This window comes from Fukomys damarensis, unplaced genomic scaffold (genome assembly GCF_012274545.1).
Source record: "Fukomys damarensis isolate Sample0158 unplaced genomic scaffold, DMR_v1.0_HiC HiC_scaffold_37, whole genome shotgun sequence".
NCBI lineage: Eukaryota > Metazoa > Chordata > Mammalia > Rodentia > Bathyergidae > Fukomys > Fukomys damarensis.
This window is the reverse complement of record NW_022900949.1, coordinates 22,953,365-22,980,145: the sequence shown is the minus strand read 5'-3', so window position 1 is coordinate 22,980,145 and position 26,781 is coordinate 22,953,365. Positions and strand designations below refer to the sequence as shown.

The window sequence follows — 26,781 nt, the reverse complement described above, 5'->3', positions numbered from 1 at the left end:
TCTCATTAAAAAAAAAAAAAAAAAATCATGTCACATATGCTAGATGTGATCAATATAAAACACTGACCTTAACTTGGAAATGTTCTCAATCAAGTTTGATCATTAAGAGATATTATATAAAGGAGAAATGTTAAATCGTAATGATAGGATCACAGCAATTATGAAGCTTTATCAGATTGTGCTGAGAAGTCATTACTAGTCATGAAAATAAATGGGCTATATCAGAATAGGTAGTGAAGACAAATTATTCCAGTCAAAGAAAGGAAGTATGAACAGTCTCGTTCGTTAGCCTGGTGGCTCCCTACTGTATTGGAGAGCACCCCGAGAACACACACAGGTTCAGCCAGTCACATGACAGGCACAGAATTCAGAAAAGCTGCTGTGCACAAAGTCAGCATTTACTGCAGAAAAAAGAAGATGGATTAAAATTAGCAAAGGTTAAAAAAATAAAACACAGCACAGCCTCTGGGAGAAGCTTCCAGCTGTCCTGCCCCAGCAAAAACAAAGAGCACTAATTCCACCAGAAATGACGTGTGACAAGAGCCAGTAGTGCCAGCCACGATGCTCACCCACGCCTGTGCGCAGGGTTTTAGTGAGGGTCATCCACAAAGACCTGTGACCACCCTGACTCATCTCTGAGTCACAATGACACATCATGGGCCTGGGCCCCGGGAGAATGACATCAATGTGCATAATAGTAAATCTCTATCCGCAGAGATTGTCTTGTGGAACCCAGGACTCATCAGGCAGGAGATGTCGCGGGCTGTAGAGGTTAACCTTCCAGCAGCTGTTTAAACACCTCAGTGCTGTTGAGTCAACCGTGTAATGCACGGCAGAGGAAGAGTCTGTGGCAGAGTGGGTCAATGAATCATTCACTCATTCATTCATCTCAGTAAAATGATGCCCGCAAAGATCTTGTCTGTACTGATTTGTTTTGATGAGAAGAAAAAAGAAAATAGGAGGAAGAAGAAAATCAGTTTCGTGGGATAGCAGTTGGTCTCAGCTTTGGGCAGGAATGCAGACGTTCTCTCCTATGCAGCCAGTCTCAGGCCAGCAGTGCGTCACCGTGGGTGACCCTAAAGGTGTGACGCCTGAGGGGTGAGTGATGTGGGACCAGTCCCCGATGCCCAATGTGCACTGCTTCTCCAGCTACCAGCTCTGCAGAAGAAACTGGATGTTGTGCTACTCTGAAATTGTCAGAAACAACTACTTACTAGTCCCTCTCTTTCTCTCTCTCTCTCTCTCTCTCTCTCTCTCGATGTCTCTTCCCCACCCTCTGCCCTGTACTTTCCCTGCTGAACTACGATTTGATCTTGGAAGATGTTCCAGTGGATTTGATCGCCATCGGCAGGATTGGGTGGACAGTGGATGCCCTGAAGAGGTACGCATGTATTTTATTATGATACCGTTCCTGGGACCAAGCTGCCATATGATGCTACTACAACTGCATAAGAATGGTATCTACTTTAGCTCAAAAATAGCCAGCAGGCATTGGATTCCTCCTATATGTGCCAGGCACTGAGTCAAGTTTTTATATGTATTAGCTCAACTTGTTCTCATACTCGTCCTATGAGGTAGGTGCTGTTAATACTCCTCAAATGACCAGAAAAGGACAGGTATAGGTGGAGGGAGTTTGTGGGGAGTGGGAGAATGTAGTTGCTTAGAGTTAGGCACCTGGCTATGGAAACAGGAGAGTCAGGACTTGAACCCGCGCAAGCAGGAGGTATTTCTCCTCAACACTTACTGCTTGTCTACGATCTAGGAAAGAGTTTTCCTTTACTTTCTTTAGCTCAAATACTCAAGACAATGGTATGAGGAAAACACTGATTTCAGCCAATCGGGTACGTGACAGTAACAGCTAGTTTAACATAGATAACAACAGAGAAGAGATGGAACATCAAGTAAACACAGTAGAGATAATCGTGCAATGGAGTAATTCAAGCAATTGTGTACAGTTGAGCAAGCAGTATTAACCTGTCTGAAAGTTTTCTAGTGAATTTCATTTACATTATCATTTCAGGGTCATGGAGATCCTACAAATAGTTCACCAGAAAAGGATTTCTTCCTCCTCTATGAAGTTTTAGGGCATGGATTTTAATTAAAACCATTAACAGCACAGATTTTTTTCGTTCAGTAAGGCAAATCATGACAAAGTGCTGTTTTAAAAACTATTAGGACATAAATGGTCACTGAAGGCCTTTTAAAATTCATGTTTTGGGGATAACCTCTCATAAAGACTTTGAGGCATACATCTTGAAGAACATTCTTGAGTTGTTAAGTGTAGTAATACCTTTTAATCAAGTTTTTGACATTCATTTGGGAAATTAGTTATATATGTGTGAACTTCACTTACGTAACAACCAGTGCAAAAGAAAATACAGTACATTAACAAGCCCATTAGTACATTTTCAAATCATTATTTCATGTCATCGTAGTCAACCCAATTAAAAAATGTTCAAAATGAATGTGTAAAGATTCACCAAGTAATACATTTTAGTTTTCTTGCTCAATATGTTCTCACTGTGAACCATAGGAAATACAGAAAAATCTACCATGTTGTGCCCTCCTAAGTATATTGTAGAGAACATCACTGTAGTCTATGAGCTGTGCTAATCACTAAAACTAAAGAGAGTAAAAACAAACATTTCCTGCTCCCAGAGAACTCAGACGCTGTCCTATTCTATAACACTGAGTTTCCCTTTTACTGTACAATTCAATTATAAATGTCACTAGCTTTACGGTGAGCAGTTCTATCCATTTTTACAGGTAAGTAACCAAGTCGACAAGCTCCCAGTCCATTTTCCATACCTAAGATTAGGGTTAAATTTTCTTTCTTACACTGAGTTGAATTTCTTCAGTAAGGACAATGAGTATAATATGTGTTTGTTAAGCAAGTTCATTGGCACTGCTTACCAACTTGCTTGAGTTCAGTGAGACAGAACAGCCCCCACGCCCACCCCCACATACCACAAGATACGTGAGGTGGGTTTAACACTCAGAGATTGGCAGCAGGGGACAGCAGGAACCTGGGATTTATTGAGATCCTTTCGCCCTGGTGATAGAATCTTATCAGGTAGATAGCCTGCTCTTAGAGAATAGCATGGGCAAGACATACTAACTACAAGGGTGTAGTCTTGTTAAGTAGCATGAAGGAAAGTTCACGTGGGAAGGTCATGTTCAAGGTGAAACCTAAAGGCAGTTGAAACAGGAGATCAGTCCAGAGATGAGATTGGTAAGGCAAACGGCCCTGATCGTGACAGGGGGAAAGAGTTTGATTTTCTCCTGAAGGCAAGAAGAGCAGTCTAAAGAGTTGTATTTGTGAGGATATCGGAATGGCTCTTTAGGATCTCTGGCTGTGGATTGTGAGGAAAGAGGCCAATGCACTGGCTGTACTACGCCCCAGGTCTGAGATGGTGACTGCTGTGGTTGTCCCCCCAAGGCATTATGGGATCAGAGCTGGAGCTTCTGCAAGGTGACTGGATTATGGGAGAGCTGCAGCTGACCCGCTGTTAGGAGGTGGGACCTGGTTGGAGGAGGGGCTCCTGCGGGCCTGACCTGGAAGAGCGGACCTTCTTGAAATCCCTCCCAGGCTCCTCATTGCTTTCTTTGCTTCCTGGTCGCCATGATGTGAGCAACTACCCTCCACTATGTCCCTGTGCCTGCCATTCTTGCCCTGGGGCTGGAGACCACAGACTGTAAATGGGAGCCCAGATAAACTTCTCCTCTTTTATGTTTTGGATATTGGATCTTGTATCTCAGCCATGAAAAAAAGTGACCACGATAGTGATCTGGATTGACTCACTGGGTAGGACGGTGATGGTGGAAGTAGTGGCCGAGTCGGTACGTGGTTCCTTTCCTGGAAAGGAGAACTGAGTCTCCTTTTTTATACCATTTCCAAAATGCCTTTTCACACTTTTATAACATTACTGGAATTCTAAAGCACAGTAAGAAAATGAATATCCATGATTACACTACACAACTCGGGAACTAGTTATTGCTGACTAAAAAGCTGGCTATTTGCTCCTACTCCCTCCTAGTCCAACCTCTCCCTGTTAGTAGTAAATTAAACTATTCTGAGTTTGGGGTTTTCCACTCAGAAATTGGGTGGACCTTTGCACTTACCCATATTGGTTCCTATGGTGGTTGTTTGTTCGTTTTTGTAGCTCTACATTATATGTGATAGGAATGGACTGTTCATTTACTAAGCAAATGTTTATTTTGTGGTGCTTATATCCCTCCCACACACTTTCTTAGGCACTAGGATGTAATATGAAAAAATGAAAGCAAACAAAAATCCACTAAACCCTACCTGTTTGGAACTTACCTACCTACCGTGCTATTTTCCTCACTCAGCCTTTTGTTTATGGACATTGTTTCCAGATTTTTGCTATGACAGAAATGTTTCATGCATGTCTCCCGAATCAAATTGTGCAGAAGTTTCTCTAATATCCTTACGAGTAGAACTGCCCTGTGTGAGTCAGGAAAATGTTCACTTTCGAAATGCCAAATTGTTTTCAGTGTATCGATTTCTGTGACAATCCTGGAAGTCTTGTGAATGCCTGTTATTTCATGACCCTGATAGGCCTGGTATTGTCAGATGTCTTCCTGTCTGCAGATCTAATGGCTATAAAACGTTTCTTACTGTGAACTTAATTTTCATTTCTCCAAACATTAATGGAATCAAACATATATGCTTATATGCTTTTGGGCTCCTGGGTTTCTGTCCTCCCTCTCTGATGAGATGCCCTTCCTGTCTTTTCTCATTTTTCTGTTGGGCAATTATCTTTTTCGTTTTACCCTGAGTACTGTATCTCTGTTGGTTATAAGTCAATACACATAATAAATCTTGATTAGAACTGCCTTACAAAACTCTCCTGCTAACTTAGAAACGATGTCTGAACACCTTTGGTGGCTCTCTATTTAGATAATGGTGTCATCTGTAAATAACGAACATTTTGCCTCTCGTTTTCCACTTTTCAGGTCTTTTATTTATTGTTTTATGGCTCTAGCTAATACTTCCAGATACAGATACCGTCTTACTCACTGTCGTCATCATTGGAACAAAATCTCCACGGCAGCAACCTAACGGAGAAGAGGTTTATTTTGGCTCAAGTTTTCCAAGTGTCAGTCCCTGTATGATCTCTGGAATGGTACAAGGTCCGGCCCAAAGAACGCTGTTTAGAAAGCAGGAGCGACTGCAGGGAGGAGCCAGGAAGGGAGATGCCCAGGCCATGCCCCAGTCCCACCCCTACCCAGGCTCTGCCTCCTAAAACCAAACCCCGCCCCTGTGGACCCATAATCCAGTCACCCTTCACAAGCCCCGCCTCTGAGCACTTGAGGATCATAGGGGGCAATAGATATAAACTATGAAGAACAGATGCATCTCTATAACTACATCTGTGTGTCTTCTTCCAAATTTTGGTTTCTCTGTCATTTTCTCTCTGAGTTTAACTCACAATTATTCTCAATTTTGTATGCTAAGATTATTGGTCTTTTAGGTTCAAGCTATCTGTGTGTATGTATCTTGTTTAAAAAGATTTCCCGCCAGGCCTGGTGGCATATGCCCTGATAGCTACTTGGGAGGTTGAGGCAGGAGGATCTCAAGTTTGAGGTCATTCTGGGAAACTTAATAAGACTCGAATCCCCCCAAAATAACCTTTCCTACTAAATTTTATGAAATATTTTTGTATATTTTATTCTAAGTATTTAAAAGCCTCATCTTTCACGTTAAAGTTTTTGTCCCGTTTTGAACCAGTTTTATACAAGATAATATTTAAAAGGCAGTATGTAGAGCTCTCTCCTGTGCAGCTAGCCAAATTTCAAGGCACATCTATTTAATAATCCTGCCTTCTGACAATATCTTGGAAAGCCGCCACTTTCATATATCGTTTCTGGCTTACCTAAAACTTGGTTTGTTTTTACTTGGACAATTGGCATGCTGTATTAATTTCAATAATTTTGTAAAAAAAAAAACTTGCTATCTCTATGACAAGTCACCTTCATTTCCACAAATGTTTTGACTATTTAGGACTTTTGTCCCTCATACAAATATTAGATTCATTTATCAAGATTGGAAATCTATTGACCTGTAAATTTTATTAACAGTTTAACTGAAGTTACATTGAATTGTGAATTAAATCACTTTCAAATTAAGGGAACTTTTAAGTGTATCTTTTTATTAGTGATTTCTAACTTAATTGAATTTTCAGTAATATATTGCATATGATATTAATTCTTTCAAATTGGTTAGAAGTCATTGTGAAATATTGCATAAACAGCTTATACATATTCTTAAAAAGCATGCAAGTTTTGGGTTGCAGATCAAATTTGATCAGTGTGCTGTTAACTACTCTCTCCACCCTTTGAGTTTTTTTGAGGGTAAGCTTGATCTTTTAATTTTTTTCCTGTATTTTTAATCTGTCTTTTATATCTTCTACTTTCTTATTTCTCTATGCTACACTGTGGAGGATTCTTCAGATATATTTGCCTATTTGTGAATTCTCTCTTTATCTTGCTCAGTCCTTTATTTTATTCATGGAGGAAGTCATTTTAACAATAACAATTTAAATTTCTAAAATTGAAATTTGATGCTTGATTAAATCCGGTCATTTTTATAGTCTCAAATTAGCAGCGTGTTTTTACATTTTTGCCTTTCACTTCCTTAAATGTCCCATACATAATTTTCACATACTCCATATTGAATGACCTCAGTAGTTAAGTCCAGCTGTGCTGTTCATTGTGCACTGTTTTTGCTGCCTCTTTGTCATGCACTCTTTCTGTGTTTCAACTCTGTGTCCTTTAGTGAGTGGTGCATATAATTTAATCTTACTCCATGGGAATCCCCAGGACCCAAGTAAGTGAAACTTCCCTCAAAAGAGGGCTGATGATGGGACTCAGGGTTTCGGGGATGCCACAGCTGCAGGGCCTGCCTTTATGAGGGGAAGAGAGGTTCTGATTTATGGTCCCCAAGAGCGGTTCAAGGGTTGGTCTCCTTTGAGTGGAGACTTTGGCTTCTTTTCCTCAGGAAGAGCCCTCTTCTCTTTACAGCTCAATTTGTTTTAGAAAAATGAAGAAAACAAATGGAAATACACAATTGGAGATTTTCCTTGCTTCCCACAGATTCCAATATTGCTTTAAATTTCATGTTTTCTCCAGGATCTATTTGTTTTGCAAGAGCAGGGCTCTTTAGAGACAGTCTGTCTGTATTTCTGTGGACTACTGAATCCAGGATTTCACCTTAAACACTGGGGCATTTGGGGGTACTCTTCTTTGAGGAACAATAATACAGGTGGAGAATAACATGACAAGTTCCATTGTGGGCTTCTGGTATTTGAGGTGTCTGTGATCGCTCAGAGGTCAGTTCAGATGGGAGAGAGCAGGCTGATTGGTTAAGAAATGTAGCTCATGATATCACTTTTATCAAAGAATAAAAGGTCAGCCGATGGAGTAGACTTGCAAGTAGGGTGACGGGTTGCTAGTTTGATGTAGAGATGGAGGAAGTGGGCCCCAGCGGGGAAGTGAGGAACCACACAGAGCAGCCCGGCCAGGCAACCCCAATAGCCCACTGAGGACGAAGCTCAGTGTGAGCTCCTGGTGACCATCTCCAGCTGTGCAAGGGCAGATCTTACTACGTACAGAATTGAGGATCTGAAAGTGTGTGGGAAAAGAAAAAGAGCAAGATGCTTAAAGCTGGTGAAAATAGATTACAGTGATGGAGGGAATAAAAAAGGATGCTACAGAGGGAAAATCACTGTGCTTAGGTTTTCTAGGTAGTCAAAAGATAAGAGGGATTTGAGTGAACATGGTACAGGGCTAGCCTGAGGCACAATAACTGAGTTTTTATTTTAGACTTAAAGCATTTCCATCAGAAGGTTGTGCGGGTGCGGGGGTTACGGCTGCAGTTGAATCAGAGGTGATCGTTAGCTCTGTGTTGCTGAAAAGATGAGGGAACTGCAACCCAGGGTACTCAGTGGGCCCTGGGGATAGTAAAACTCGTAATGGAGAAGAAGCCTGCATCGTATCCAGTTAGAAAAAGGAAGCTGTGTAAGAACTCTTCATTAACCAGAGAAGGTGTGTATACACAGCACTTTACTGATTAGATGAGGGTTGAAGAAAGGTGTTTATTTTGGAATTTTCAAATATGGTGTGAGTACTACTGTATGGAGATCGTGGTTCCTACTCAGGCCTGCCGGAGAGAAAGTCCTCATAAGCACAAAGCGACGAGTTGCAACACTAATGGTAAATGTTTCAGCTTTCGAGACTGTGACAGTGAAAATTAAAGATAGGCTATCAATAAAAAGAAAAAAATAGGAGATGTACCTTTTCCTGGTGACTTCATTGTAGCGCTGCTAGGGTCAGCCAAACTAAGTGTTTATGTGAGCGCTGTTTATTTGTGTGGTCTTTAAATATTTGTAAATGAAAACAACATTTCAAATGTCTATTCAACATGTGGCAGGCTAAATTTGAGACCCTAACGTAGGCTGGAGCTATTAGCAAATGTTTAAGATTTGGGACTTGTTTGATTGAAAGTAAAGGCAGCCCTTCTTCACGTACTTAAGCATGTTATAAATCTCATCTACGTATGCGTGTTGTTCTTCAAATTTCCACTTTTACCTTTTGACATTATGTCTTTGATAAACATTACATTTGAACAAGGTAAACAATAATATGAAAGGTTAATGGCCAAATGAAATCCAAAAATCTATTACTCTGTCCTATCTACTTCTCCCTCTCTCCCTCTCTCCCTCCCTCCCTCTCTCTCTCTCTCTCTCTCTCTCTCTCTCTCTCTCTCGTCTCTCTCTTTCTCTCTCTCTTTTATAGACTTGGTAAATTACCCACGTCACTGAATGTATCCCAGCACAAAAACAATGTATTGTTCACATTGATTTGAGAGAGTTTTGTGCTTTTACGTCACAACTTCTTTGATAAGATATTTGAAACACATGTGTGATTGCTCTGCTTTCCCTTTTGTATCTCTCGCTAGTCAAAAGAGAAGATATGTGCTGAGTTGGTGGGATTTATCCCAAACTTTGGTGTTTTCCACCCACTGGTGGTTCCTAGTCTCTCTCTTTCTCTCTCTCTTTTATAGACTTGGTAAATTACCCACGTCACTGAATGTATCCCAGCACAAAAACAATGTATTGTTCACATTGATTTGAGAGCCTTTTGTGCTTTTACGTCACAACTTCTTTGATAAGATATTTGAAACACATGTGTGATTGCTCTGCTTTCCCTTTTGTATCTCTCGCTAGTCAAAAGAGAAGATGTGTGAGAATGCAGAATCCACGGAGTCGTCTTCTCAGACCACCACCACCGTCCATGCGACAACCACACAATTCAGGGTCTTAACCACCACCAGAAAAGCAGCGACCTCACAGCTGCCCACCAGCCTGCCCACAGAAGGTGCCCAAGACATACTTTGCTTTTTCTTAAAGAAGGAAGAAAAGAAGGAGGAAAGGGGGGATAAAGGGCAAAGAGAAAAAAAGTACTATGGACTGAAAGTCTGTGCTGGGATTCTTTTCATACATCGTGTCTTTTATTAAGACCCAGCTGTTACTTGTAATCTGGCTTCTTTTTAGTCTGGGAAAAAATATAGATCTCTTTTTTTTTTTTTTGAAGCTAAATGTAGTAGTCTCTGAATTTACTGCAGTCACGGGAAGGGAAGGCAGAAATGCATGAGGTTCCCATTGTTTTTGGATCCTGACAAATAGATTATTCTATTAATGCTAATATCTCCTGAATACAGTCAATACTGAAGAATGTTAGTCCACAGCCTATATAGAGGCATGGTGAGAGTAACAACAACTGCTCTTCCTCTTACAGAGAAGGCAGAGTTACTACCGTATTAGTACACAGGCACAGTTCACGGGGAGGAAGGCATATTAACCACCATTTGATAACGCTCTGTTCTGAATGGTGCTGCTAGGGAGTAGGCAGAAAGATGAGGACACGGCTGGGGGCTCACGTTCCGTCTTATCGAATTATTGTCATAGCCTTGCTTTCTTTTAAAGAGGAAGTTACATTAAATTTGAAGCCATTGCTTTGAATTGAAATGTAATTGGATGCCATCGGGCTATTGGGATAAAGTGAGGTGGTAGCAAGTGCCTAATGCGTTCTATTGATCTTGAAAGCAGCATATTCAAATTGATATTATTTTGGCATCATTATATTAAAACCCATGAGAAATATCTCTGTAATATTCTACCCTTAACAACAAGGTATAGCGACCCAAGTGAAAAGGCACGGCCTACCTCATGGTCCTTCAGGACAAAATCTTTTCATAAGTGCTTTTGACTATATTTGTTGTTAATGAAAACCCATTTAACTTTTCTTGAAGTTCAATGTGTCAATGTGGATAAATCCTGACTCTTCCAATTAATTGAGTTGTGCTTGATCTTAACTTTTAAATAAAGTTATAACGACAAGTCCTATTATAGGTTAAGTTAAAAATAGATATAACTTAAGGCATGGCTATTTATCTTTCTCCCAAAACTGAATGATTCTATATCCTTTGCCAAAGTTTGGTTCTTATAATCTCTGAAAGAAGTTTTAGTACTACATCACGTCAAGCTGGTTCTTGCTGTCACTGAACTAGAAATTAACTCCCTGCATCATCAAAATCCAGTCATATTACAGTTAAGGCCATCAACTAGGCAATTACTAGTTATAGGATCTGTGCACCTTTAAAAGTCATTTTCTGTTGTAATAACTTTGAATTTCTCTTCCAGATGACACCAAGATAGCGCTACATCTAAAAGATAATGGAGGTAAGAATGAATGTTTTCTGTTATAAACATTTCAGGTGCTAATTTACTGCATTCGTTCTAAGGTGAGAAGAGGCATGTGGGCTTCAAAACAACAAGATTTCCTCTAGTTTTATTAGTATTCAACAAGCAAGGGATACAGGGGGTTTGCTTGCAACATGAATTGAAATCTTAATCCTTACATGTGTCTATGAAACTACACCATATCAATTACAGTTAGGTAATGGAGAAGTCATCGTGGATCATCTTGTTCCTTGTTGCTCTAGTCCTTTATTTTGTATTTATTTTTTATTTTTATTTTTTAGTTGTATATGTAGTGATCTAAACTGTTGTGGGTACTGAGCTCAATTATTTTTTTTCACTACATCAACTGGTCTATAAAGTTTAAAAAACGAGACAGTAACTGTGGGAGTCACGCTAGTCTTGTCATCTGTTCCATAATGCAAATGAGAAAAATTAATTATTCATAAGAACATCTTGTTAGTAACATACTTAACGCTTTTCTAAAACAATTTAAAATTACCTATTCCAGCCTTTGAAAATTTGAAGACAAAAGATTTTACCAAGACAATATTGTGAAAAATATTAACTAAATTTTTACACATGGTTCTTTTCCCACCAAACTATGTCAGCTCGTGCATTCTCCTTTGGAGTATGCTGGATGTTGATTAAAAAAAAAATCTTCATTAGCAATTGCTTATTTGGATCAAGAAGGAAGTCCCCTTTTCTTGACGGCATCTATTACAAGGCCTGGTGACACTGATTTTTAGTGTGGTTTTGTTTGTGCAGCCCCAGGAGATTTCTTCAGCAGTATTGATGTGTGTGATACACCACATATGGTTGAGGATGTTTTCCCTTCCACTTAATTGTAGAGAAGAGTTCCTAAGTTCCTTAGCCTATGTTATATAACCAACATTTCTATAATTTCATATGTCTATATATTCTTCATTAGGTTTTATGTCAGGCTATCTGAAAGTCAGTATCATTGTTACATCAATTATCTTCTGTATTACAGTGCTTTATCTCATTCATTTCTTATTCATTAATGCCATAAGTGAATAGATTTACAGATTACCATTTGCAAATGTACTGGCTAGAAATAAACTGACATTTTAAGTCTTGAAGGGATTTTAGCAGTCCCCCAACTGAAGTCCCTCCAGAGCAGACACCATACTAAAGTTATGGCTACCCCACTTTGAGGAAAGAAATAGAATATGGGGGAGTGGAATGGAGGAGGTGTCCCCGAGAGGCCGGAGAGGTGAAAGTTACGTGAATGTTAGTTATACTTTTCACTACCTGGTTTTGGATTCTTTTTTTTGTTTTGTTTTGCATGTTCTGCAGTACTATAAACAGAAAGCAAAGCATTTCTGTGATCGAATGGGTGTAACATTCATTCATTTTCTTCTGCTGAATGCTTGCCAACTGCAAAGCTTTCCTGCAAACTTGAGGCTATCGTAATAAACAGGGCTTGGATAGATAGATACCCTGCTTTAGAGAACACGCGTTCGAAAGAATCTTCAAGATGATTACAAAGATTTCCTATCTGGTATTATTTGGTCGTAAAACCTTTTATCAGTAGCATCACATGGACTTAATGCTTTGTAAAATACATTTTGGTAAATGATTGTCTAAAATATTACCAGTTAGCTCAATAAAAACCTTAGTCCTGTTTAAAGCTTCACTGAATCCTAACCGTAAAGATTTTTCTTAAAGCAATGCATTACAAATACTATAAGATCCTAAGAAATCAAGTGAAGGAAACCCCAAGATGAAAGTGTAGGGTTTCTGATGTACTGGACAGTGCATTGTTTTATTTTCTTATGATATTGGAATAATTTCTATGCAGCAGTTTTTGGCCAGAATTCTGAAATACCACATCCTTTTTTTTCCCTCTGTGTCAAGAGTTGTTTTCAAAGCATTTATCCTGACAATATTGAACTGTAGTTAGCAGAGAAAAACTAACCAGTAGTAAGGTACTCCTTCAAAAGAGTACTTGCCTGGGCTTGTGGTCTAGTGGTAGAGCGCTTTTCTAGCCTGCAGGAGGCCCTGGTTTTGGCTGTCCAGCATCAGGGGAAATCACACACTACTTCTTAGAGCATATTTATTAAAATAATATGCTACCATTTCCTTTATGGAATGTAAAGATGCAAGAAGGAGTGCTAATTTAAATCTAACTTCATTAGCCAATTATACATGTTGCAAACAGAATTCAGAGTTGTCCTTCCTCTTGGTTTAAAATGTTTTGCAAGATTGCAGTAAAAATGAATAATTGTGCCTCATTTAAGTTCTTTCTAGTACTTTATTGAGAATGATTTTAAAAAACACACAAGCTAGTAAATGTTTATACATTGCTAGGTGTTGTCACCAAGAAATTTAACACGTTTTATTTCTTTAATTTTTTTATATATAATTGGCTGTCTGAAAGCATTTTAATATATTGACATGTTTCCCTAGAAAAGATGGGTGACATGTTACAGAACAGTCAGTGTGTAGCTAGAAAGCAGTGGCTGTCTTTCCGTTCATTGTCTCCTTTAAGCATTGAATTATCTCTGCCCTAAGCCCTTCCAGGGCATTTCTGTGGTTAAAGTAGTTGATTTTTTTTTAATGGAATCTACAGCTGATGTGGTTATAAGGATGCTTTCCTGGAGATGTTTCTTTGTCTTATGTTATACTCTTTGCTTAAGCATAAAATGACCAAAGTCACACAGCAGAATTCCTCTTTTGCAAACTCAGGCTAGTGACTGGAGAAGTTTTATTAGCCTTCCAAGTTGGATGGAAATTCTAAACTCTCTAAAGAATTTGAAGAGAAGAACACAAACAGGTCTAAACAAAAGTGGTAGCTAAGAGTGCAGGACCCACATCTATTGAGATATAACCTTGATCGACCACTGTAAATGCGTACTATCTCAGGAGATCTAATTCAATAACGGCATTTTATTTGCACCTGAAATATCACTAGTTGCATGTGGATAATATTAAATGCAGAGTAAGGTGCAATCCCAATCAAATAATATACCTGTCCCCTACTTACAGAAACAACAGGAAGGCTGGGGGAAAGGAGGATGGACAATGCTAGTTAAACATGAACTGAGTTCCCAGCACTCACTTGAAAGCAGTACGCGCGCCAACGAACTCCTATAATCCCTAACACCTCTGCATCGGCCTTAAGGCCCAAAGCAGTAGGTCGCCAAGGCAGTGTGGGGCAGAACTCAGCAGAGAGCTTTGGCCTTGAGACCAATCCTGGTTCCCTAAGAACTACTCTTTGTCCCTTCTCCCTATTCAGCAGTCGAACTGCACATAGAAGCCAGGCTCACACTGGATTCCTTGCCCTTTTCGGTAACCATTGAATATGCTTCTGATTGTTTGAAAGTGAATTTTCCTTTTCTCGTGTATTTGTGCGTCCATTTCTATTTTAGCCTTCTCACAGAAGTCCCAGGGTATTGATCCCCCTGTGTAATAATTAGGAGCTGTCGGAATCCTCAGCCTGTGGCCCCCAAGCTGGAGGTGTGTCCTGTAGTTTATGCTCCAAATCTAATTTTGATTTCTGTCAGTCTCTTTTAGAAATTCAGATTTAATTCACCTGGCAGTATTCCCAGCTGTATTCTTTAAATGCACTGTCCACTAGTGGTGGTGACACACTCCTGTAATCCCAGCACTCAGGAGACTGAGGCAGGAGGCTCCCTGAAGGTCAAGGCCAGTCTGGGCTACATACTGAGTTCAACACCAGCCTGAAGTATATATAGCGAGACCTTGTCTCTAAATAAATTGATAATTAATAAATACGCTGTATGTGTGGATAATGCTTATATATTTTAAGCAACATCTTCTTTGGGCTTTCAAATCCAAGCAACAGCGTATTAGATTAGCACAGTCATTCTTTAAAGAATGACCTGGCTATATATTTCAGCTGTGGTATCAAGATAATGCCTCCGTTGACATTTGAATAGGTTGCTTCCCAGTTGTTCTCACCACCTAATTAGAAATGTAAAGGTCCTCAAGAGGCAGACTGAGTAAAGTTCTATCCAGGGCCAAGAGAGGTTTGCAAGTTAAATCAGGGGCAAAGGTGTTCAACTGAGAAGTAAAATTTTCAGCCATATTCAGCTCAAGCTAACAAACTGAACTGTGCCACTGCTACCCTGCAGATATTAAAAGATTACTTCAAGCTCGAAAATCCTGAATAGATTTACTGTCTAAAAATCTGTCAATGTGTTTATCAAAGCACCAAAGATTACATTCTCTATTGATTGCTTTAAAGGCCGTTGTCTTTGATTAGGTTAAGATTCTTTTTAAAACTTTACACATAAATTCTTAATTGCTAATAGTTAAAGTATCAGTGCTACGGGTCAGCACAATACAGACACTGGTGGTACTGTAATTGTTCTTTCTTCTTAGCTCTGAGAATTTGCCAAACCTGGGCTCTGAAAAGCTGCACGTTTTTAAAATCTGAGGGTGGAATCTTCCTCAAGGACGTGCTACATTGCTACATAGTGCAGTGCATCAATAAATTAATCCAGAGGTCCGCGTCTGCAGTGATTGGTTTCAAAATACTAACAGACAGTCTTTGAAACACCTGACAAGTGGCTGATCTAAGGTTTCATGGTGGTGTATTTGGTTTCCTATTCCTAAATATAAGACTTTTCATCCAAAGATAAAATGCTAGAACATTATTCTGACTTTCTCACGTCTAAGGTTATATTTTATTATCTAGTCTTGCGACAGATCAAGTACCTAATATTTCATTTATCATTCAGTCGATTTTTTTTTTTGGCTTTCATATATAAATTATCAAGGCAATATGTCTTTCACTATGTTTCCTCCCTTTCCTTGTTATTTTTTTTCTATCTACTTCTTTTGTATAGATCACAGTCTTATAAGCAAAGGGAAAATGTTATTTCCTTTTGACAGGCTATTGAATAGCTATCACTTTCTGTTTCTTTCTTTCTTTTTTTTTGGTGGGGGTACCAGAGATCAAACTCAGGACCTTGCGCTTGCCAGGCAGACAGCGGCACCACTGAGCTAAATCCCTGGCCCTCTTATTTTCTGTTTCTAAAACCATAGAATATCTTGACATTTAGCTTTATCTTTTGCTTTGTTTGGCTACTTTTCATGTCAGCACTAACTCTGTTCTAAGTACATATATACTATAATGGTGAAAATTCTTGTATTTCAGAAAATTTTGAGATTTTCAAGAACGAAAGATTTCTCTGCAAATAGAACTCACTTGGTCATTCTCATCTAATTTTACTATTCTAGTGTAGGCAAATTTTAAGCTTAACCTGTCCTATACTAACTTCATTTTAACCAGCAGGGTTTGGTCCAAGGAGTCAGCATTTTTTAAATGTGTTACTATACATTTTTTACACAATTTTTAATGTATTATTACAGATAGAACCCAAGGCCTTCACCCTGAGCTCCATCCCCACCCTTTTCTTTTTTCTCAGTGTGAGACAGGGTCTTGCTAAATTGCTCAGTTGCCCAGGGTGGGCTCAAATGTGTGGTCCTCCTGCCTCAGCTTCCCAGAGTGCTTGTGTCAGAAATGTGCACCACCACACCTGTCTGCATTGCATTTCTAACCAGCTCTTACGTGATGGGTTGCTACCACACTTCACACCATACTTTGAGTGCCAAGCTTTGAGTGAATTCTTGAGTTCTTTCTGCCAGGGTCCCCCAAATAAAAATAACAGGTCTCACTCTGAATCCACCCATTGGCCTGCACCTCATGCCTTTCTCTGAAGCATTTTTATTGGTGGCAACCAGAAAGTACCTCCTTCCTTGTGTTGACAATGCATCTTGCACTACAGAGGCAGAGGATGTGCAAGCTAAGGCAAGCTTTTATTACCTTGTAACTCACTTGAATATAGTATGTGAAAATTTGCCCATTTAAGCTGTTACAGATTTGTTTTAGCAAAGATAGTATGTTCTCTTTGAGGTAGATGAAGTTGTTGACTCTTTAAAACACATTTTTACCTACAAGATATGTGATTTCATTACTCAACCTAATAGTTTGAAAAATTGGTATCCGGCACAGATAAAAAAAACCAGTAAGGACATCACACTGGCAGAGCATAGAATGAAGTAATGTGATAGAACCTGTCTTCCAAGAAATATCCCGAAATACTCCCCATTTGTCATTGGTAAAAAGCCTTAGCTCATCCTCTGATCAATAACTGTTTTCCTGTCTGTGCTCTTTTCCTACCTAATTTTCCTGTTTCTGTCAGGAATCTGGGTTTGGGAATCTCTGGCAGAAGGAAAGCTACTTCTGTATACCATTATTGGATTTTGGTTCCGGAAGCTTTCAGTCCTGGTCCCAGAGCAGGGTTTGTGTTACAGCATGTTTTCGTGTGTAGTTTGCCATTGTGTTAAATGTGTGTAAAAATTATTATGTTTTTAAAATGGATAGTCCATAGCATGACCTTGCGCTACTAACATAATAAATATGCCCCTGTAAAGTCAGATGAAATTTTATAGCAATTGGACTCAACTTGATTTATTGAAGAAATATTTCTTAGGCTAAGGATGTAACTCACTAGTAGCGTGCTTGTTTAGCGTATATAGGCCTTGGGTAAGAAACACTCCTAAGCATTCTGAACTCGGCCCATTATTAGTTGGTGGAGGTGCAAAGATGAACAAGGTCTGCTGCCTGCCTCTGCTGTCTTTAGAGGGAAGTGGCCCAGTGAGACAGCATAGAGCAGGAAATTTGTAATTCTGTGTGGTGTAAAGAATGCAAGGAAGACTTAGAAAAAAACTGTGGGAAGGCAGAGAAAAGGGATCTAAACAAATCTAGATTTCTGGGAAAGTATCACTGATGCTTGATCCAAGGTTTGAATGGGGCTGGGGAAGTGGGAAATATGCAGAACAGGAACAGAAGAAAGGAGTTTTCAGCAGAAGGATTGGCAGAGAGGAAGATTCGCAAGCATGAAACATTCAGATCTGGATGCGTATCTCTTAAGAGGTTGCCACCTTTTCTTTGGCTTGGATAAAGATGTACAGAGAGTGATTATGGGTGGCAAAGCAGAGGGATGGGTAGGGCCCCAGCATCCATAGCCTTTTATGCCAAGCAAGGGAGTCTGAACTTTGTCCTGCATATATGAAGTCATTGAGGAGACGTGATTTAGACTGGGGAGGTCTGACAAGTTGTACGTGTTCAGTAGGTCATTCTTGGTGTACTGTGGGGAAGGGATGAGAAAGGAGCAGACTGAAATAGAAGCTGCATAACTCATAACTGATGAGCTGTGTGACGCAGGTGATAGGCAAGTGAGGAAGAAGGCTCTCGAAACTTGGGTGTGAGTTATCTCCGCAGTAATGGTGCCAAGTGGTAGGGGATGCAAGAAGACAGACAGCTTGGGGCGAAGGCAGTGATTTTAATTGGAGTTGCTTGACTTTGAAGTATTGGGGTGGCATCCAAATGGAGATGGGCATTGGGCATTTTTCTGTATCTGAAATTCACTTGAGAAATAGAAGAATAAGGTGTTAAGTGGACATCAGCAGCATAAAAATGCTAGGTGAGCCTCCAAGGGTAAATGAGGTCAAAGAAGGATGCTGTAAAAAGGAAAAAAAAAAAAAGAGAGTAAGAGAAAATATGACATTGGAGATTTGGTTAAGAAAACTAGTAGTTAAATGAAGTCATGCCCTGTACCACTGTATACGAACCAGCGTGTAGATCTCCTTCCACCTGTGCAACCATATTGTACCCACTGCCCATCCAGCCCCTGTCAGCCCTCTCAGTTATCAGATCACTTGGCTGAGGGCCGTGATGCTTGTGTGTGAGTAATCCGTATTTTATTTACTAATAGAGCCACAGAACAAGAGGAGTAATGCAGAGCAGGTCGCAGGGCATAGAGTCAGGAAGGACAGAGAATCCGGTACTGCACAGCATCACTGCAAGGCATATAGGACAAAGCACAAGGGTTTGGTGCTTTGCAGTTTCATGCATCCACTGGAACTTTGGGATGTGTCCCCCATTAATAAGGGGGTACCTGGAATAAGAAGCAAAATAATAATGAGTGAGCCAGGTGATGCCAGACTAGGATGTCCAGGAATTGAGAGAACCCATAAAATATTTACCTGGGAAGTGGGAAGAGGAGCCCCTGCTGATGTGTAACAGACCTGTGGGGTGCGTTTGGAACCCCCAGATCTGAGGATGCAGTAGTCTGTGCTTTCTGACTTCAGCACTAAATTCTGTTCATATGTGCTTGAATCGCCAGTGTTTATTTGCTCGCGTCTTTAGGCTGATCTAATTTAAGCAAAAGAACAAAAGGAACTATTGATGGAGAGAAAAGATATGCTTTTCTTTTCCCCCCCAGAACCAAAGATCGAACTCAGGACCTTGCTCATGCAAGGCGGGAACAGTGCCAGCGAGCTAAGTCACTGACCCAAAGACGTGCTCCTTCTGAAACGGCATAGTAAGAAATTACAAAAAGGAAATGATGACGCAGAACAGACATGCTATTTTTTGAAAAGGCGTAATGCTTCAGAGAGAGTAGTTTAACCCGTTAGAGGGTAAATTAAGTTTAATCTTTTTTAACATCTAGGTTTCCAGTGGCTTACTTTCTATTAAATAAAACAAATGTTTGCTTTAGGTTTTTTCTGCAGTGCTCAGAAATACCATGCAAGACTTTAAATGTGTCTTGGGTGTAGGACAGGAGTCAATTATATAATGCTAATTTATAACAGTGTTGTAAGCAACTTTGGTTGTAACCAAATGTTATTTTTTCAATTCTAATATTGAATTAACAACTTTTTGGATAAAGTTCCAACCATAAGTGGTTTTAACACATGCTAACATTATGTTCAGCAACCGAAAACAAAAAAATAGCAAGTGAAAAATCCGCTTGCACAATTTAAATGGAATTCTAAAAAAATACATGTTTAATCTAACGGAAGCAGGAAAAAAGGAACAAAGACCCACATAACAGGCGAACACAAAGCAAACAAGCAACAACACACCGGACCACATCCAACCCTACCAGTAATTATATTCAGTGTAAATAATCCTCAATCATAGTTTACCACACTGACCCTGTGAAGAAGCCAGGTCCAGCATTGCGCGTGTAAATCAGTGGTAGAGGTCAGCGTGTATGAGACCGTGGGTGTCATTCCCAGGCCTGAACAGAAAAGAAAAAAAACAAAACAGGATTCAGCTCTGTACTATGCATAAGAAACATGCACAAAAGGTGAGGGTCTACCAATGTAAAATGCTTCAAGGTAAAGTGATAGAAAAATAAATCCACTGCACACATAACCATAGAAATGCTGATGTCCTGTGAAGTCCAAGCCAGGAGACTTCAAGTGTGTTCACAGAGGTCAGGAGGAAGTATGTAAATGAAAGCAGGGTCATTTCATCGGGAAAAACATTATAATTTTTACAAATTAGTTTCAAAATACAAAAAAACTTAAGAATATGGATTTGAACTAGATTGCCAACCACTTTACCTGTGAATAATAATTCCAGCACCATTCCTGACTGTAGAATATGGATTTTTTTCAAATATACATGAAGTGATTATCAACACAGTCCATATCTGAGCCATGAAAACATCTCTGGTTTCAAAACATTGAAGTCATAGAGAACATATTTTTTGACGACAGAAGGATGAAATAAGAACCAATAAAAATTTGGTACCTATTGATGAGAGTGGATTTTAACTCTTCTTACCCCAAAACCAAATAAGTCTATAGGGTGATAGGCATGGCAAATACTTTGATTTAATCATTCCACACTGTATACATGTAGCATAACATCCCGTGACACACTGCACATATTTACAGCTTTTGGCAATTAAACTGAGGCTGAGAAGAAAATTAAGTATCTAGGAAATCCCCAAACAAGCAAAAAGTCAAAAGCACTTCTAAGTATTAGATGAATAAAAGAAGAAACCCTAAGAAAAATTTAAAAATAGTCAGTGAATTAACAATGGGTACAATATGTGGCATGCTGCTAAACAGTATTGGGAAGGAAATTTACAGTCTATATGCTTATGTTAGAAAAGAAAAATGTTTAAAACTAATAATCCAAGCTTCTGATTTAAGTTTAAGAACATGGCCAAGTTAAGCCCCCATATAATTAAATGTGTAGAACTATGACTTGTCAATTAAAGATACAATTAATAAAAGGGAAGAACTAAAATAAAAATAAGAATAGAACAATGAAGTACAAAAAACAGATCAACAACAGAGTATTAACACAATCACGTAAGTTGGTTGATTGAAAAGTTTAACAAATTTGATAACCCCTCAGAAGACCAATTTTGAAAAGTAGAAAATCAGACATCAAAATTGAAAATTTATTTCTTGTAAACTTACGCTAGGAATAGGAAAAGCAGGTCATACAGAGTAGAAAATGTTTACAGTAACTCTGTAGTGTACGAATGACTCATATTCAGAAACTGAAAAGAATGCTTAAATTTAGTACTAAGACAACCCAAACCAGCATGGATACCATTTCAGACCCATGAAGATTGCTAAACACTATACAGTAGTGATATTGGTAAAATGTGGTTCATTGGAGGCATAAAACTAATACTGAGTATATAACCATAATACTGATGAAGATATGGTAGGTACACTTGATCTTATACACATCTTTCATTGGAATGTAATAATGTATAACCATGTTGCAAAACCATCTGGACATTTCTTGTAAAGTCCTTCTGAGCCAGAAAATCTACGGCTCTGCAGTTTTCCAAGTGAATCCCAAAATATCTTGCACAGGACTATATGAGACAAATATATTCAGAGATGTCAATAACTGGACACAATCCAAATGTTCATCAACAGAAGAATAAACAAGTTGATTACACTTATGCAATGAGCTACTGTTCAGCAGAAAATAGAATTAACTAATGATACAGATACATCTTAAAGGTACTGTAAAGTAAAAGAGACCAGACACATCAGAGTGTACGCCAGTATGATTCAATTTATATGAAATTCAAGTAAAAGCAACATTAATCTGCAATAATAGAAATCAGCCCAATAGTTCCCCATGGGTGAGAGTTGGTAAGGATTAATGGAAGGTGGAGACTATCAGAAACAGAAATGTTACATATCGTGATTTGGATGATAGCCACTTGTGTTTATATGGCTATTTAAAATTTGCTAAATTGAAGATTTAAGATCCATCAGAATACAAATTTTACCTGGATTTAAAAAAAGGAAGAGAATCGATCCCTAGTACCAAAAAAAAAAGGAAGAGAAAAAAGACATTTTAATATGCTTTTCAAAAGTCAGATATAGATTTCCTTTCACGTGTCAAAGTTTCTCTTCCCAGGAAAAATGTAATCAAACCGAACAGTCTTTTTGAAAGTTAATTAAGTTTATTAGTACAGTTTAGCTATACATAATAATCACATTCATTGTAGGGAATTTGTACCTGCACATGACATGTCTTGAGTCTTATATCTTCACATTCTCCTACCCTCCCTTCAACTTCTCTTCCTCTCCTTATTTACAAAAACTTTGTTTCCATTCTTTCCCTTCTTTTCTCATTTTTTTGCCATATTTCCACACGTGTCTGATTCATTTCATGTAAGAGTATGGCTTCAAGGTGCATCCATTCAGCTACAAATGTCTCAAGTTTATCTTTCTTTATGGCTGAGTGTAGTACTCCATTGTATTAAAAAACAAAAACCATCTTCTTTATCCTTTTTTCAGTTAATGGCCCTTTGGTCTATTTCCAAGATTTAGCTGTTACAAGCTGTGCTGCTATAAACATGGAGGTGCATGTATCACTGTGGTATGATGCTTTTAATTCTTTCAGAAGATACCAAGAAGGGGAATAGCTGGGTTTAATGGAACCTCTCGTTTTTATTTTTTGGGGAATCTCCACATTGATTTCCACAGTGGTTGCCCCAGGCTGTGCTCCCATCGATAATGGAGAAGCGTTCCTTCTTCCCTAAGGTCTTGGCAGCATTTGTTATTGGTAACAGCCATTTGTCCTGGAGTTAGGTAGAATCTCAGGATTGTTTTAATTTGCATTTCTCAAATGACCAGTGACATTTAACATTTTTTCATATATTTATTTGCTATTTCTACTTCTTCGGCTGAGAAGTGTCTATTACTCACTTCAGATGCGCATTTTTGGATTGGGTCTTTAAATTTGGGGATCTGATTTTTTTTTTTGAGTTCTTTATATATTCTAGATAGTAGTCCTTTGAGGAACAGCTGGTAAAAAAAATTTCCCACGCTGTAGGTTGTCTCTTAGCTCTGTTGGTGGTTTCTCTTGCTGTGCAAAAGCTTTTTAATACAATGGGATCCCAACTGTTGATTCTTTGTGATAGTTCTGTCTGACCGGGGTGTACAGTTCTCATAGATAAGTTCTTTCAGGTTTTTTGGAATTCTCCATGAAAGCAAACAGGCTTATTCATAGCAAACTAGCTTCTTTAATCTGTAGGTCTAAAATATGACACTTGTGACTATTTGCAACATACTTTGCTTTAAATTACTTCTAGAACCTTCCCGTGTAGTTGCTAATCGTGACTCATCTATCTAGCAGTCACTGGGCTACTCCTGTATCCAGCAAGTGCTCTAGGAGCTTGGCATGCTTAACTCATAAACCTCCATGGTGCCCTGTGCAGAAAGTACTGGTGTAATCCTATTTCACGCATGAAGTAGAAGCACAGGGGCTTAAGGAATTTGCCCAGGGACACCTGGTTTATAAGGAATGGAGCTGTGTGTCCGGTGTCATCGTGCCGGGAGGGTTGTTTCTGAGGCAGACTGTTGACTGTATCCTTCGGTTGGCTGTCCTCCTCCTCCTAAAGTTATCCAGGCTCTCAGCAAACATAGGCAGCATTGACTTCACCAGATCACTGACTTGTAAAGTATCTCTGCTACTTCTCCAAATCTATTCCCTCCCCAACATTTTGAAAGAGTGCTGTAGTCCCTGCATCTTCACAACCTAGAGAAGTATCGCCTGCCCACCCAGGTGGCCTCCTGGGTACACCTGAGTTCTAGTCCACATTCAGCACATGGAGCTTTCTGTTTCAAGATCTGAAATCCCAGGGTCTCAGAGCAGACAATGTGATAAGCACTATTTTATGACACCCTTCTTCCCAAGGAGGTTAACTGCTTCTCTCTCTGTTACACACACAGTATAGCTGTGTTCTTCTGTCCATATTGCTAAGGAGCGAGACATAAATACCTTGCAAAACTGGTCTTCAGGGCTTTCATTCTTTTTTATTTCTAGCCTCAATATGTATGGTACAATTTGTTAATTCTAATAACGAACTCAAGGGAAATTTAAGGCTCTGCCCAAGTACTGTTTTGGTTTGGGGTTTTCCTTTTTCCCCTTCACCAGAGTCTGTTGCCTTGAGCTACAAGCAGCATGTGTATAAACCCTATTCATTCCTCCATCATCGTAGATATCAAACTACAGCCAACAGAGGATTGCATGGTTCAATCCTGAGCCCGCCCGCCACAGGGCCACATTGGTATTTCCAGCAACTAAATCCATGCTTTCTTTGGAGACTGGAAGGTTGTCATTAATTTCAAGGGTCAATAGAGGGACCAGTGAACTTGGGATTGGCTTCATATGCTGCAGTTTTCAAAAGGGGCTGCTTCCTGATGACCACGAAGGGGTTGACTTTGCCTGGATAGGTTCCCTGGACCCCAGAAGCTGCACCTTTACGGTTCATATAGTGATTTCAGGTCCTGCTTGCTTCCCGTGTCCCAGCTACTACTTGGGAACACGTGTTACCCTAGGCAGCATGTGAGATCGACCTTGATCTCTGTAGGAAAAAAGATTTACTGACATTCTTGCTCTCACTCATCCTGACCTTATTCTCCAGAGAGAGACTGGACTTGCTAGTTCCATGAATAATTTCAAATGACTTTGTATTGTCCTGGTAATATAGCCATTAGTGAGAGGAACGAGTGATGGATAAAATAATAATTAGCACTAACAGCAGTATTTCTAACAGTGATAGAGTCAATATAGTACAGCTTAGTAATGAGTAAAACAGCAATTACTATGAGCAAACCTTCCATTGAGAATTTTGAGAATTTGCTGTATTTTAGGCACAACACCAAATGCCTTAGAGATAGCATCATCTCATGTCTTCACAACCACCGTGAGGTTGTACCCATTTTATGGAAAAGAGATAAGGTTATCCCACAGTTGGGGCCCTGATAGCCCTGATGCTATTCATGGAGGCCTCCAAGCTGCATAGTAACTGAGTCTTCCACCCTGGTGAGAAATAGAATGAGGAGCATACATTTGTCTTCTCCTGCATTGCCAGGGATAGAACCTAGGTCCTGCTCCTGTTCTGCACAAGTACTCTAGCCACCGAGTTCCATTCCCAGCCCTGAAAAGGATTCCTGTTCCATATTCAGAAGGCCTGCCGTACCCGAGAGGGTGGCGCACCTTCACTGTGATCGCCCAGAACTGTTTCAGCACAAATCCTTTCGCTCTTGGATAGGTGGTGTTCAGTGGCATGAGGAGTCGCTGTTCTGTACCAGTGGGGCTTGAAAGTATTTTTTGAGACATTTGTGATGTTCTCTAGTCAGTGTGAATGTACTTTTCTGGAAAATTCTACTTAATTTTTTCTGTAACTAAAAACCCTAATGTCTTAACCATGCATGGACTTGGCAGGCACAAAAAACAAAACAAAACAAACAAACAAACAAAAAAAAAAACAGTTTGTGAAACTCCAGTTTCACATTTGGCTGAAAAATTGAGATACAAAGATTTCTTTTATGTGTATAGTTTTGTAGATGTAGAGATATTTTTTTTGAAAACAATTCTTAAATGTATTTTGAAATAGAAAAGATAAGTTGGTACAGAAAACTGTTAGGAAAATTTTGAAGTCAGGTCTTATTCCAATCTTGATTGCTGCATTACAGGCACAGGAGGACTATTACAGAGAGCAGCAGAGATACATCCAAGCAGTGACAATCAGTCATGGGTTATTCCAGGGATTTATTTTCAGTCTCAACATAGTTAGAAACCCATAAATGCACTCTTTTAGATGCTTATACACAAGCATGAATAAAGACAGCAGTCACTTAATAAGGCTAGAAGCAGGCTGTCGTTTGGTGACTGCTAGCCAAAGTCCCTCCTTTGGATGGAAGCCAGCATTTTAAAAATAGGATTTCACAGAAATTTTATTTAGCTTCATTTTTCAAAGACAAGAAGTCATGGGTTATTGCTAAAAAAAAAAAAATCGTCGTACTCTAAGCTCTGTAGACCCAAACATTTCGTGTGTTTCCCTGAATGAAATCTCACAGCTCTCCCGTAGTAGCACAGACTGAAAAAAAATAAAAATAAAAATATTGTGCCAGCTGCCACTCCGAGATGCTGTTCTCACCATACATAGCACACTCAGATGTGTTTTGTGCGCCCGTTTCACCTCTTTGCACAGTGTTTATGTAAATCTTTCCAGTGGCGGTATCATCATGTGAAAGACAAATGCCTACTCACGATGGTCACACTGTGAATCCAAGCACCCTCATGTCTGAACAAATTGGCCATCTGGTTAACATCCAGAAAATAATACCACCATGATTATGAATATGGAAGAACTAAAAGAATTTAGAAAATACAGAAAGCACTGGGGGGAACTCTGCATGGGACCAAGGTCACAGTCACGCATATAGACAGGAAAAGAGAGAAAATGTACGAACTACAAAATCAGATGGGTTATAAGGGAAGCTTCCAAGGGAAAGTCAATTTAGTTAAAACTTTCATCGCAGTATTTTCTTTCATTGCATACTTTAACTTATTAGCGGCTTAGATAATATTCCATAGGGAAAGTTGTGTGCCTGAGTGTCTTTAGTTCAAAAGTGGAACACTAAGATTTCAAGTATAGTTTAACTTCGTTCTGAGGCCTTAGAAAAGAACACTTAGGCATCAGCCCATCCAGCACGTGAGGCCCTCAGTTCCCCAAAGGACATTAATACATTATGGAATGTATGGGCTACAGTGTTTTACTTTAAGACCAGTAGAGTTAGTCTAAAGTGAATTAAAGGAATCTTTCTATTTTAGGCTTACTTTTTCCTGTACCTTAATTATGGGCAAGATCTA

The 26,781-nt window shown here is 39.3% G+C and overlaps 1 protein-coding gene across 2 annotated transcripts in view; it reads left to right on the top strand.

The window, feature by feature from the left end:
• The window catches only part of Plxdc2 (plexin domain containing 2), a 407,901-nt gene that overhangs the window by 341,629 nt on the left and 39,491 nt on the right, over positions 1-26,781 (top strand). For both annotated transcript variants that reach the window (XM_033759775.1, XM_019205160.2), the window contains exons 10-12: positions 1,321-1,381; positions 9,252-9,402; positions 10,728-10,766. In XM_033759775.1, coding sequence (XP_033615666.1) covers positions 1,321-1,381; positions 9,252-9,402; positions 10,728-10,766 — 251 coding nt within the window. The remainder of the gene's footprint in view (positions 1-1,320; positions 1,382-9,251; positions 9,403-10,727; positions 10,767-26,781) is intronic.